The sequence below is a fragment of the Panthera leo genome, chromosome B4, assembly GCF_018350215.1.
Source record: "Panthera leo isolate Ple1 chromosome B4, P.leo_Ple1_pat1.1, whole genome shotgun sequence".
NCBI lineage: Eukaryota > Metazoa > Chordata > Mammalia > Carnivora > Felidae > Panthera > Panthera leo.
The window spans coordinates 64293324-64306868 of record NC_056685.1 but is presented as its reverse complement, the minus strand read 5'-3'; the positions used below and the strand labels follow the sequence as shown (position 1 = coordinate 64306868).

The window sequence follows — 13545 nt, the reverse complement described above, 5'->3', positions numbered from 1 at the left end:
GCCAATCGGCTGAGGCCACAGCCATTACCTCACCAACTGCCCCTAGGCCCCAATAAAACCTTTGTCCTTTTGAAACTCGCTCTGTCTCCCTGGTATCTCACCGCTGTGTCGGTGCAGGTAGGGGATTGAGCTCGAGCTAGCTCGAATAAAGGCTCTTTTGCTTTTACATCGGACTCGGCTCCCTAGTGGTCTTTGGGGATCACGAATTCTGGGCATAACAATGACCTGAGCTGAAGTTGGACGCTCAACCGACTGAGCCACCCAGGCGCCCCAAGGTTACAAGTTTCAACAGAATGCTGTTCACTCTGGCTATTTCAAGAATTAAATCCTGTTGGGGGCGGGAAGCATACTGATATGGGGAAAGGGAACTCACAAAAATGGAGAAGCCTCTAAGGGAAAAAATAAGCTTTAGGAAACAAAAAAAAAACCACCACTGAGGCTGTTTGTTAGTTCAGGAAGTCAGTTCAAATAGCATTCATTGAGCTCCTTCTACCTACAAAATGTGGGAGGATGAAGGAGACAGGCTGTTAAAGTAGGCTGTGGGTACACAGGACATACCAGCTGTCGGGTATGGTTGGACTTCTCTACTTTCAGACACATGTCAACATTCACACTGCTCCAGTTTTGACTTCCAGTCTCTACCACCTCTCATCTGCAAATTTCAGACACTGTATCTGCTTCTTTACCTTAGGTGTTGGCACATCCAATCCATTCTCCACCTTTTACCAGGGCAATCGTATATAATGAAAACCTGTTCTTATTCTTAAAACAGTCATCTCTGCCAATGGAATAAAGTCCACTCTCACTAACCTGGCCGTCTGTTTTCAAGTCCTTGCTTGTCTTTCCAGTGTCATTTCCCATCACTCCTCAGTCCTGCTGCAACTTCTAGTTCCCAACCTTATGGCCTTTGTATTGGTCGACCTCCTTTCCTAGGAGGCTCTGCTCATTACCCACACCTGCATCCCTGTCATCTGCCCATCAACATCCAGCCACCTTTCACGACCAGTGCTTGCATTTCTTTTGGGGGAATGTTGCTAAACACCCAAAGCCCTCTGTTTATTCTGGCAAAACCTATTAACACCGTTACTTATTTGCCTACCTACCTCCCCTACAGACTATGCGTTTCTTGAAGCACAGGGATGGTGTTTCACTTACGTAACATATTATGTCAAGAGCCAAGAAAAGCGCCTGACACCTAATGGTAGCTCAATACATTTTGTTACATTCTGATGAATGAGTGAGCGAGCAAATGAGTTAAGAAATATGGTTTTGGTACATGCTTAAGAGCATAAACTGCAATATAAAAGACAGACAAATAAATGTTTGAATGCAGTGAAGTTTTCACTAATGAACATGTTCGTGTCTATCGTTGACTATACATCTGAAAGGGTGATTGCGTATCTAAGGTTAACACATTTCTGTGAGCTGCTTTAAACATCGGTAAAATCTAAAACATCATACAAAATGTTCACATTTCACAAGAATACCATTCTCTCACACGAGTTCAGTAATGGTGTCAGAGAGAGGGAGAGAAAGAGAGAAGTGTGGAGGGACAGAGGGAAGTGAAATGATACGGGAAAGCAAAACATCCAAAAGAGAAAGCTCCTAAACAGAAAATGCAGCACAAAGAGCAAACTGCTTAGGCTGTTACTTCAAGAAGAGAGTTCCAACTTGCTTTTATAAGTTTGAAATTTCTTGTTTATCCTGTTGCAATATTGTAATTTATAAGAAAGATTTATTTGGTCTTTGTCCATAGTTCCAGATTCACAGCTCTCAAAAAAAAACAAAAAACAAAAAACAAAAACACCCTTGGAATTTCCTAAGTGTTGGGAGTGACAATGGTGTCCCCAGTTATGTTAATAAAGTGACTTTTGGACTCTGCCTAAGGATGGAGGCTGGTTACCAGGAGAATCAAGAGAACTTGCCATGTGATTGGAGGTTTGGAACTTTCAGTCCTACCAGGCCCAACCTCAGGGGAGGGGAGGGGGCTGGAGGCTGAATCAATCACCAATGGCCAATGATTTAATCAACTGTGCCTGTGTAATGATGCCTCCAAAAAACCCCAAAAGGACTGAACTGGTGAATGCCCAAGGAGATTTGGGGACAGCAGTGTGCTCTGGGAGAAAACATGGAACTCCCAGTTCCTTTGCCATACCTTGCTCTATGCCTCTCTTCCATCTGGCTGTTCCTGATTTAGATCCTTTTACAATAAATTGGTAATCTAGTAAGTAACATATTTCTCTGAGTTCTGTGAGCTGCTCTAGCAAATTAATGAACCTGAGGAGGGGGTCATGGGAACTCTGATTCATAGCCAGTTGGTCAGAAATATAGGTAACAACTTAATTTATGATTGGTATCTGAAGCCAAAGTGGGAGTCATTGGAACCCCTAATCTATAGCCGGTTAGTTAGCAGCACAAGTAATAATCTGGCCTTTCAACTGGTGTCTGGAAGCAGGGAGCAGCAGTTTTGTGGGACCGTGGAATGCAGTGTTATTTCTGGATACACAGTGTCAGAATTCAGTTGAATCGTAGCACACCCTGATGGTGTCTGAGAATTGCTGGTTGGTATGGGGAAGCTTCCACACAGACACAGATACACACATTGCAACTGGGTTTCAGGAACCTAATTTACCTGCGCAAATCATGCAGTCAAGTCTTCACTGCAGAAATAGCAACTCTTACCTATACGTTACACGGATTTCTTTCACATATTCTGGTAGACTGATTGTTAAGTATTGATGAAATAGTAAGATGTTATTATTGTTATTATTATTATTATATAAATAATATACAACCATTTATATTATAAATAATATAAAACAACTAATGATTTTACAAAGATGTGCCACCTGCTGCCTGATTGTAAACTCGTTGATGACAACAGAGTCCCTCTGGATTCAAATTCATCAAGGATGGTAGCCATATGTGTGAGGACACTACATTTTGTATGCCATGATAAGGACAAAATCATCAACAAGAAAGTCAACAAGCTAAGGACAGAAACTCTGGAATTTCAGGGGATGAGGCAGCAGAAACAGCCGAAATCAGAAGCAAAGGCCAAAATTTCCTCCAAAAGGTTATATTAATGTTGAAAATTAATTAGTACAAAACAATCTATTAATTTTGAAAATCAGTGCCCCATCCTAGAGTTGATTCTCCAGAAACTGAGAAATTGTAGCTTGAAGAAGATGGTTTTCTCCTGACCATCTCAAAGAAATAAAATCTATTTGAAAATATACCTTATATATGGTAAATAATATTTTGTTTTGTGTTTTAAATTTTTAAATGAGGTTTATATCTGTCATAATTCCTCAACAAAAGGCTTCAAAACAAATTAAACTCTTTGTATGTCTACTGAAATGATTTAATTTAATTACTTCAATGGTCCTCAATAGAAAACCCACTTATTCTAATAATAATAATCACCTACAACAACCTATTAAAAACACATTTCAGAAAACTTATCAAAAAACATTCTAATAAGTTAACAGGGAATTGTCCTTTTAAAATGATGAACATATATTGTTACTAGCTAGTAAATTTTATAATTATCAGTAACTTATAGTAAACTCACGAATAAAAAAGACTAATAAAATCTATTATTTCCCATGGGTTTAAAATACTTCCTACAGAGAACATTGGACTGGATATATATGGTATATTTTCCCTTTCTCAGCTTATTGAACATATTTTATATAGTAAAACCATTATAAATAATACTTAATATGTCTTACCCAATGCAGTTCAGCCTAGGAAAAATAATATATAGTGTCAATAACCCTAATATATTTTTTGAAGCTACAATTTGGTATAGGTAATTAGTCACTTTTTATAGTAATTGATTTAACCAAAACTTTTTAAAAAATGTTGCTGGGTTGCTCTAAAAATTGATTAAGAACTAATCTGGTTGGGCCCGTGGTATAAAACTGAAAATTCCTTAGGCTATGATAACAGCTTTACTCCCTCCCCTCTTCCATTATTTTAACTTCAAATAAATGGTTAAAAATGTAAGGTTTATCAATATATAGTAAGTTGTGATTAAAATGATTTTCTGGCCTAGTGATGATTCTGAATGCCACATTATTTACATCTCTAATCTTGTATAAAATAATAATTTCTAAGACCAATGGCATTTTCTGGTTATTTGAAACTCAAGCGTTTGAGAAAACATAATGCTACTCTCATTCATGTAGGCTCACTAGCCTTAGAGTTGCAAGATGGGTACAGTGTGCAAAAAGAACTAGAAACATTCAGAATGTGTGGAAAAGGAAAAAATATTTTGTGAGACTCTTAGTACACTGATCTATCCCCTTTGACAGCAACATCAAAACGGAGCAAAAAACATAAAGATGTTCATCATTGTAACCCAGTGATCTCACTTGAGAAAAAAACGAAACCGATGAGAAGTTGAATGCATGAGGGTATTTCTAGCAGCACTGCAGAAAATAACAAAGAAAGAAAAAACACCCCAGCAGTTAACAGGAGAAGTAGAGATTAAAGGAATAAAATCTGAAATAAAATTTATGATAGAAACTTTAAAAATAAAAATAGTCGAGGTAGTGGCATAGAAAAGTTTACAATGTAATGTTAATGGTTTCGACAATGTAATGACAATGATGTAAATACACATTAATGTAAATAAGGATCAAATGATCATACACAAAATGAAAACAGTTATTGTTAATATTTATTAATTTTTAATAAAATACTGATAGGTCACTTTTTAATTCAAATACAATAGGGTTCCTAATTAACCATAGGATTTCTTTCCTAAGTTCTAATAGATAGTGCTACTAAATCCACTTGGAACACTAAAACAACTTGAAGTGTTTTATTCAAGTTAGATGTCCTGATGAATCACAACCGTTTTGGTGATTTACAGATACTTCAAGGTACCTTCCAAAGGGGTCTGAAATATTAGGAAATGAGCTATGAAAGTAAGAACGCCTGGCAGAGTTGTAGGTTTTTGTTTGTTGTTTTTGTTTTGTTTTGTTTTGTTTTTTGGCATACATTTTGGCTGTTATGCTCTCCCAACTCGTTATCATCACCCATTTGCTCAAACATTCTTAGAATGTTGATTATGTGCTATAAATTTCCACACCACACCTTTTCATCCCAATCAGTAGGCTGATTAGTGAATCAGATGAGGATATTATTACAGATCCAAAGGCAGAGGTTTCCAAAAAGGAATTAAGGTAAACATCAAGTAAATGAGGTAGGTGAGACAACTAAAGTGAATTAAAAAAAAAAAAAAAAATTCTGTGGCAAACTCAAAGGCTATAGTAGGGTCCAGAAGATAACAAAAATGGGTGCAGCAGGCTGGGTATCAGTACCCGGGAGTAAGGGGGCTGTGGAAAAGTGCATAAAAGCAGCAGCCAGTAGGAGGCTCTGACAGGTTATTGACACGCATGGACCGCTGACCTCGGGCTGTCAGATATTCAGAATCTTTCAAGGGAGGCCAGAAATAATAGATGCTCGTGTTGACAACTAACTTGAATTAGTTTTAATTTTTCATTCCCTGTGACAACCAACCATTATGCTGCCTTTGGGCTTATTTTGTTTCACAGACTTCCTGTATGACACCTTTGACCTATAATTAGCATGCAGGGATTTCTCAGAGGGCTGAACTCTATTTGCCAGAAGTCACATAGGAAGCTCTTCATAGGAAAAATTTTTTATAAAGAAAAAGAAAAATGCAAAACAGTGAAGCTAGAAATAAAATGTGAGCATATTGGTAAGCATAAATCAATAAGGGCTTGCAAACTACAAGAATATTACATTAAGATGTAAATGTTCCAGAGGAGCAAAATCTTGGCGGATTTTACTTCTATTTTCTCTATAGTGATTGAAGAGACATTCTGAGTCACTACAAAAGGAGATTAGCCCCAAAGGCTTTTTATAAAGATAGCTCCCTTGACTGAAACTACCTTAAAAAATATCAGAACAAAATGACAAAATTTGATCAAGATGGAATCGCTATGAGCTACCACGCTGCAGATAGGACCCGGGGGGTGTGCCCTGCATTACGCCTGTTGCTAGGTTCCCTTGACCTATCCCATTCCTTCCAACTCTCATTTTCCATCATTGGCTGTTAAAAGGAAGTCCTTGGAGACTCCTAAGGAATGCTCGTCTGGCCGAGTCAAGGAGGAAACAGGACGCTAGGCGTAAAGGCATTTTTATGTTAGCTGCAGGAATTTACCTGTGGTCCAAGTTGGACTCCGTGGATGGGTGGACATGAGTGGTTGGGAGGAAGGGGGAGTGGTCTACTCAGCTAATCATCTGCATCACATGCACCCAAGGAAAAAATGTTTACCTGGTGGAGCCACGGTTAACCTTTTTTCCTTGCTGAGCCGGTGCCCTTGGATGAATTCATTCATGGAAGGGGGGCCCTTCAGAAGAAATGATTCTGTGGAGGTGGGATCAGGGGGAACTCTTAATAAATTCTGTAGGTAGGTAGCCCCTGAAGTCCTGGGACGGCTCTGATCACAAAGGGAAGGTGAAAATTGTCTTGCAGGAGATCCAAGAAAATACATATAGGAAACAAAAAAGTTTTACTTTAATTACCTTTCAAAGCCTCACCAGTGACAACATTATTTACATTGGCATTTAATTTTTTTTAAACATGTAAGTCAAGATTTTTGCTTATTGCTTAGTTTCCATACCAGGATACAACCCTATTTGGAAACTGTACTGGATACTGGAAAAGAAATTTATTATCGTTAGTCAGTTTGAACCGCAAATAGAAAATATTTATATAATTTGATACTTTACTGAAAATTCCTAAAATACAAATTTTACCATTAACTGAAAATACAGGGTAAGTAATTCAACATCCAGGACTCTGTAAAAAGGTCACCAAATCAAGCCACTAATAACCTTGCAAATGATTTCTTTGAGCAACATTCACATATGAAATGAAAAGGCACAACAACCTGCTTTTAAGAAAAAGACTACACACAATCAATTCCATTTACCTAAATATAGACATCTCCTTTGAGTCAGTTGTCAGATTTGGTAATGTGGACAAGCTTCCCTAAAAGAACATATTCATATCCTTGCCCCATTAAAGAGAAGCTGGTAACTAGCACCATTACCAGAGGTACAATGACTTTTAAATGTCACGTAAAACGCAGCTTCATTCTTAATATCCACCTTTTGTCTATCAATTTTTAGGTTGGAGGTAAGGGAGAGGCAAATTTATGCATACAAAGAACAGCAAAAATGTTGACAGATACTCAAAAATTATATTACGGTTAATCAAGACGTGGGGCATGGGGGACAGAAAGGAACAAATAAACACGATTATCAAAAGGATTTGATTTGGAAAAGCCAAGCAAGGCCCATTTATACACCCACTCCCAGTTTTTCTCTTCCTTCCCTTCCTCCATCCTCCACAAGAAGAGCACATTAACTTTTGCAGTTAACTAAAAATCTGGCCTCTGCACCATACTATGAAGATCGCTGCATGCATACCTTTTCCTCTGAGTGCCACTGCTGACCCGAATGTTGGGTGTCTGTGGGCCCTGACTATGCAGGAGGTAAGTGTCTATGGTGGGCACGGTGACTGATGCCTCCCCACTTACTTTAGGGCTGCCGATCTTGCTCTTTCCAAGTTTGCCTTTGCTGCGTCGGGACTGCTCATGGTCAAACTCTAAGTCCTCCAGCCGCTGGGTCAGGGCGAGTTTTTGCTGGATAGCCATTCGTAACAAAGTGTTTAGAGTCTTCTTCTCATCCTCTGCGGCTGCTAACTGTCTCTGCATCTCATCCAACTGTGTGACATACTCATCGCATCTAGAACCCAAACAAAAAAGTGGTCAGGAGAAAATCTTGGGGACACTAAATGTGGAACTTGAGTTGAGAATTTCACTGGAATTTAGATTTAGAACACTGGTCTTCCCTGAGCACAATGGAGGTAACCTATTACAGTGGAAAACTGGAGAAGGTTCAAGAACTGATGGTTCTTCTATACCATGGAGTGCATACGGGGACACTCTTAATGGATGACATCTTAAACCCCAGTGACAGAGTTATTATGGAGGCTGCTCCATGGTGGCAGAAGAGTGAACTGTAACATTTCAGGTAATGTTCACAGCATCTTAGATGTGTTACAATAGTTTCTTCTACTGTGTAACATGATCTTCTTCAGAGGAATGTGACAGGTTTGTCATAGACTAGGCTTGTAGCATGCAAAGGAATAACAGTGTTTATAAAGAAAACATTTCCTCCTTTATCTGTATTTATAGGTTTTACTTTGAGTCCCCATTGCAGCTGCACTGTTTTCAATATGGCAGATTTGCCTGAATTAGAAACCTGAATATTTTCAAAGATTTCTTAACCAGAAGATAAAGCAATAGATGTCAAAGAAAATCAAGATTTGCATAGGGTTTGATACAGATATAGCAGGCTGTCAGGAACATCTTTCTTCGGCTTTGATACTTGTGCTGTAGCCAAAAGATAAGCTCAGTGATCTTTTTTCCCCAACAAAAGTAAAATCTAAGCACACAAACATTTGGAAGGGAGGCTTGATCACACAATTTTCAGTTTTTTTTTTCTGAGTTTACTTACCCACTAACATAATAACAACAAATACTCTTCATGCACCAGCTGAGAGTTAATGACTTGATGGAGATATCCAAAATGTGCCGTGCAAACTTTGAAATTAAGATAAGCCTTGCAGCATTTTAAAGAAAAAACAGACTCTAGGTGAAAGAACTTGAGATGCAGGTGGGTCCCATTTTTGTTAAACTTAAATGTCAAGAAGCATAGTAGGATACCAAAAGAAATATTGCGTCTTAGTAAGATACGAGGTGGGTTTAACATCCTGGATTTAACTGGTCAGATAATATTTTTAAAAATACTATGGAGCAAGGCAGTTACTATACCTAAAAAAAACAAAACAAAACAAAACAAAACAAAAAAACAAATTTCTGGTTATTTAAGCCAGATTAAGACTATAAATGTCCCATTAAAAATATTTTGATTTCTGTTTAAAAGAGGAAATATATATATTTTAATTCTACATGTAATGCTGACTGATTTCTTTCATCAAAGAGGGGAGCACTGTGTACCATCCCCATTCTCTATGCTGCCCCCCACGGTGGCCAGAGGTGTATAAATATATCCACTCTATTCCTCAGACTCTGCCAGGATCAGACCCAGAGGTCAGTTCATTCAGGTCTTCTGCATCTCTGTGGTTCACCAAGCACTCAGCCCTCTAACAGCCATCACCAAGAGAGTCAATCACAAAGTATGAGCTTGAAACTTTTCTCTCCTCATATGCAAAAAAGCCAGACAGATTCCAGGGCTCCTATAAAACCCAGGATTTGTTTTGTTTTGTTTTGTTTTTTATACTTATATCAGCTACATATAAGTTATCTACTAAATCTGCAAATAAACCCATAGTTATGCTTTATGAATTTTGTACCACGTGTGTATTATATAAGATACATGACTGCTTTTGTTTTGGCACTGAATTGTGACAGTAAAAAGGGGATGGCGACACTATTGAAAATCTCAAGATTTTGAAACCTTTGAATCCATACATGCTTAATCACTTCAAGTTTAAACACAAAGCACTTCATAATGAAACTGGTGGGGAGAGGTAGTCACTAATATTTATCTAGTTAATTAGCATGGCAATGTGAAAAACTTGGTGATAAATACAATTACATTTTAGAAATTATAATTTAGGAGCGCCTGGATGGGTCAGTTGGTTGAGCGTCTGACTCTTGATTTCAGCTCAAGTCATGATCTCACAGTTCATGAGATGAAGACCCACGTTGAGCTCTGTGTTGACAGTGTGGTGCCTGCTTAAGATTGTCTCATTCTCTCTCTCTCTCTCTCTCTCTCTCTCTCTCTCTGTCTCTCTGTCTCTCTCTCTCTCCCTGCCCCACTTCCCCATTCATGCTCTCTCTCACAAAAAAAAATTATAATTTAATTCATAGTGTATTAAAGTCTAAATAATTAGCTGATATAATGAGTACTTATATTCATCATGACCATGTCTTTCTCATGCAATACTTACTAATGATAAGCACTTTTATGTCACAGAAATAAATTTCAGTGGTGATAATACAATATTTAGCAATTTTAAGAAAAACATTTCCTCCCCATTATCGGAGGCTTTTTGTGGGGGGGGGGGGGGTCCTAATTCTTTTTGGCACATAAGCTCTAGGAAAAAATATCTATTAATTTAAAAATACTTCTATGTAAACGAATTGCTTGATCCAGTGTGTCCAGTAGAGGGCTCTGGAAAACAGCACACAACATTTTGCCTTAGACAGGTCAGAGTGGAATCTCAAGTATTTTCTTCACCCCTCACCCTCTTAGATGGCACACCAAGAGGTGTGCATGTGAATGTGAATTTTAAAGTCTTTCTCCCAAGCACCCCACCTCATCTTGGAAGAAAAAACTGTTACCTTGTTGCAAACATTGCTCTCAGGGATGAGAAAGTTGCTGCATCTTCTTTCAAAGCCTTCAGTTCATTTCTAAGCTTCGTCATAGTTTCAGTCACCATTGCTTTCTCATTTTCATATTTGTTCTTGAGATTAGCTAGAGCCACCTCAGCTGTCTGAAGCAGAAAAATCACAACGCTTAGGATTTTCATATCAGGAAAACCTATCATACAGATTTTTCCATGCTGGGTCTAGGACTTTCTTTCATAAATGGAAAGTGAAATTGGTTTGGTTAATTTTATATAAACATATATATGTAGTTGGACGGACATAAGGCAGTTTTTCTTTAAAATCCATAACATGGTTAAATCGCCCTGGAAGCCAGCTGTGAACCAGAGTATCAGAAGCTAAGGAAATGATCGTAGTTCAGAAAATATTTTAATGCAGATTCCTGAGTCTGCAATTTTTCAGACAGAAAGGGAGCTAAAATTAAACTTTATACAAGAAGGATTTTATCAAGGAGAAGGCAGTAAAGAAGCACAGCTTCCAAATGAAATACAACAGAATGCGGGACGCCTGGGTGGCTCTGTCAGTAAAATGTCCGGCTTCAGCTCAGGTCATGATCTCACGGATCGTGAGTTCGAGCCCCATGTTGGGCTCTGTGCTGACAACTCGGAGCCTGGAGCCTGCTTCAGATTCTGTGTCTCCCTCTCTCTCTGTTCCTCCCCCACTTGTGCTCTTTCAAAAATAAATAAATGTTAAAAAAAGTAAAAAAGAAAAAGAAATATAACAGAATGCAAATATTCTTGCCCCTGTGCTCTAGGGGCCTAAAACATAGAATAAGACACAGGCCATTGCAATTTATAGTATGAGTACACAATAAACTATAAATCCATATTACATGTTTAAGGAAAAGAATTCACAAGGAACCGATTACTTCCTGCCTTTGCATACAACTTCAAAACAATAAATTATAGTCTAATTTAATTCTTCACAATTTCCATAAAAAGGAGAAATTCCAAAATGTTTGAATGAATTAAAATATCCCTTTGAACTTAGAATTTGGGCATTTCTGAATCTTTTGGAATTAATAGCGTTTCAAACTGAAAACTAGCTTGACACACCGTAAGAAGAAAGAAAAATGTTAACTGACTCAATGCATGAAATCAATGTGTATTCAGGGACTGCCTGTTTGATGCACAGCACATGGTGTATATATATATTGAAGCCAAACAGAAAACATACCATTAAAAAATTTTTTTTTTAATGTTTTATTTATTTTTGAGGCAGAAAGCGACAGAGCATGAGCAAGGGAGAGGCAGATAGAAGACACAGAATCTGAAGCAGGCTCCAGGCTCTGAGCTGTCAGCACAGAGCCCGATGCGGGGCTTGAACTCACAAACCGCGAGATCATGACCTGAGCCGAAGTCGGACGCTTAACCGAGTGAGACACCCAGGCACCCCGAAAACATACCATTTTAAACAAACTGTTAACCGCAGCTTTTCAGAGTGTGTAAAAATACTCAATACTAATGAAAAAATCCACTACTAATGAAAAAAAATCCATTGCTAATGGGATGTTCCTGGTTTTTAACATTTCCTTTTGTGCTTAAAATGGACAGCTTGAACTTTCTTATGCAAAGTGCCAACTTCTACTGAGATACCTGGATTCTTTTTATAATTGAAACAATGTTAGGATAGAGTAACTTGTTAATGTCTTGATTCCAAAGTAGTTTCTTATAGGTTTTAATTGAATTTAAATTCAGATTAAAATGAGAATTTACTGATAAAATATTTTAGCGTATTCTGTAGCTATAACTCAATGGAATCTTCAGAAATACTATCGATTCAGAAAATTATCCAGAATGCAGAAATTGATCTGGGGAGAAAAATGGCAGTTTAATTTTTTTTTTTTAATTTATACATATATTCATATAGAACCGTTAAGCTTAAGTTGTGAAAATGTAGGTGTAACAAATTGGTAAGCATATGAGGCCAAATGGTCAGTTATCCAAGGGGAGGAGAGAAGGGAATAACAGAAGAGCAAGATCTGAAATAGAAGCACAAACTCATTTATTATTTGTGAGAAATGCCCCCAAAGACTCAGTTCTGTTTGTAGACTTGTTGGTCCAGACTGCACAAAGCTTTTTCAGAAGTTAGAAACTCTAAGTATCTTCAGCCCATGAGTAGATTTGCTGATGTCTGCATTTGCTACATTCTCCATGCTCCCTAACTTAATTTTGTAAATAAAAAATCTTGCTTCCAGCCACAGACATCTTCACAACCATTCCCTGAATATATCATTCTATTCTTTGACTTTCTACCTACTATTCTTTCTGCTTGGAAGTGTTTCTTCCTCTCCTGGAAAACAACTCCTCATCCTTTAAGAACAAACTCAAGTAAAACTGCTTCCATGAAGTCTTTTTTTTTTCCTAACTCCTTTAGGAAACATCAGTTGCTTCCTCGGCAATGTTTCCATAACTTCTATTACAGCATGTATAATATCAAACTGTAATGATCTGTTTCTTTCCCAACATTCTTACCAGTTTGTGAGTCCTATTCTGAAGGGCAGGGACCATGTATCAGTCTTCTTTGAATGTTTAGCATCTAGCACAGTTTAGTACACAGATGCTATTTCATAAACATTTGCATATTTCAGAAGACACTGTGCATACAGAAAAACCCGAAGTCTATGAAAAAATTCATAGAGAATGCAGAATGTCTATTTTTAAAACAAGAAGATTCCCCCTTTTCCCTTTATGACAGAATTCTTACCTTAGTCTTAATAGTGAACATTCCACAATGTCTAAACATAATGGATGTCATCTGCAGACATCTGAAGTTATTTATGGCACATAAGCATCATAGCGTTAGGGCCAACATCATTAAAATGTAAACTAAATGCATGGCTAGAAATGTGTTTTCATTTTATTTACTGAGACCATAAGGTTTGTGATGCTAATGTAATGCAAATGGTACCACAAACCACTGAGAAAATAAAAATTCAGCCAGGAATGCTTTGTATTCCTATATTGCACTGAATTCCTATGATACTGTTTATACCTCTCAATGACATGTCCTACTCTGCAAATAGTTAACAGGCATGTGTTGAACTCCTACTAGATTACTTGGTCACTTAATTGGCATCCTT

The 13545-nt window shown here is 37.7% G+C and overlaps 1 protein-coding gene across 6 annotated transcripts in view; it reads right to left on the bottom strand.

The window, feature by feature from the left end:
- Positions 1 to 13545, bottom strand: part of BICD1 (BICD cargo adaptor 1) — a 245582-nt gene that overhangs the window by 23922 nt on the left and 208115 nt on the right. For 4 of the 6 annotated variants that reach the window (XM_042946222.1, XM_042946224.1, XM_042946228.1 and 1 more), the window contains 2 exons: positions 10419 to 10570; positions 7584 to 7791 (listed from right to left, as the gene is read on the bottom strand). In XM_042946222.1, the coding sequence (XP_042802156.1) occupies positions 7584 to 7791; positions 10419 to 10570 (360 nt within the window). Of the gene's footprint in view, positions 1 to 5745; positions 6508 to 7473; positions 7792 to 10418; positions 10571 to 13545 lie in introns of those variants that run through there. The other 2 variants (XM_042946229.1, XM_042946223.1) reach the window with 2 other exon arrangements.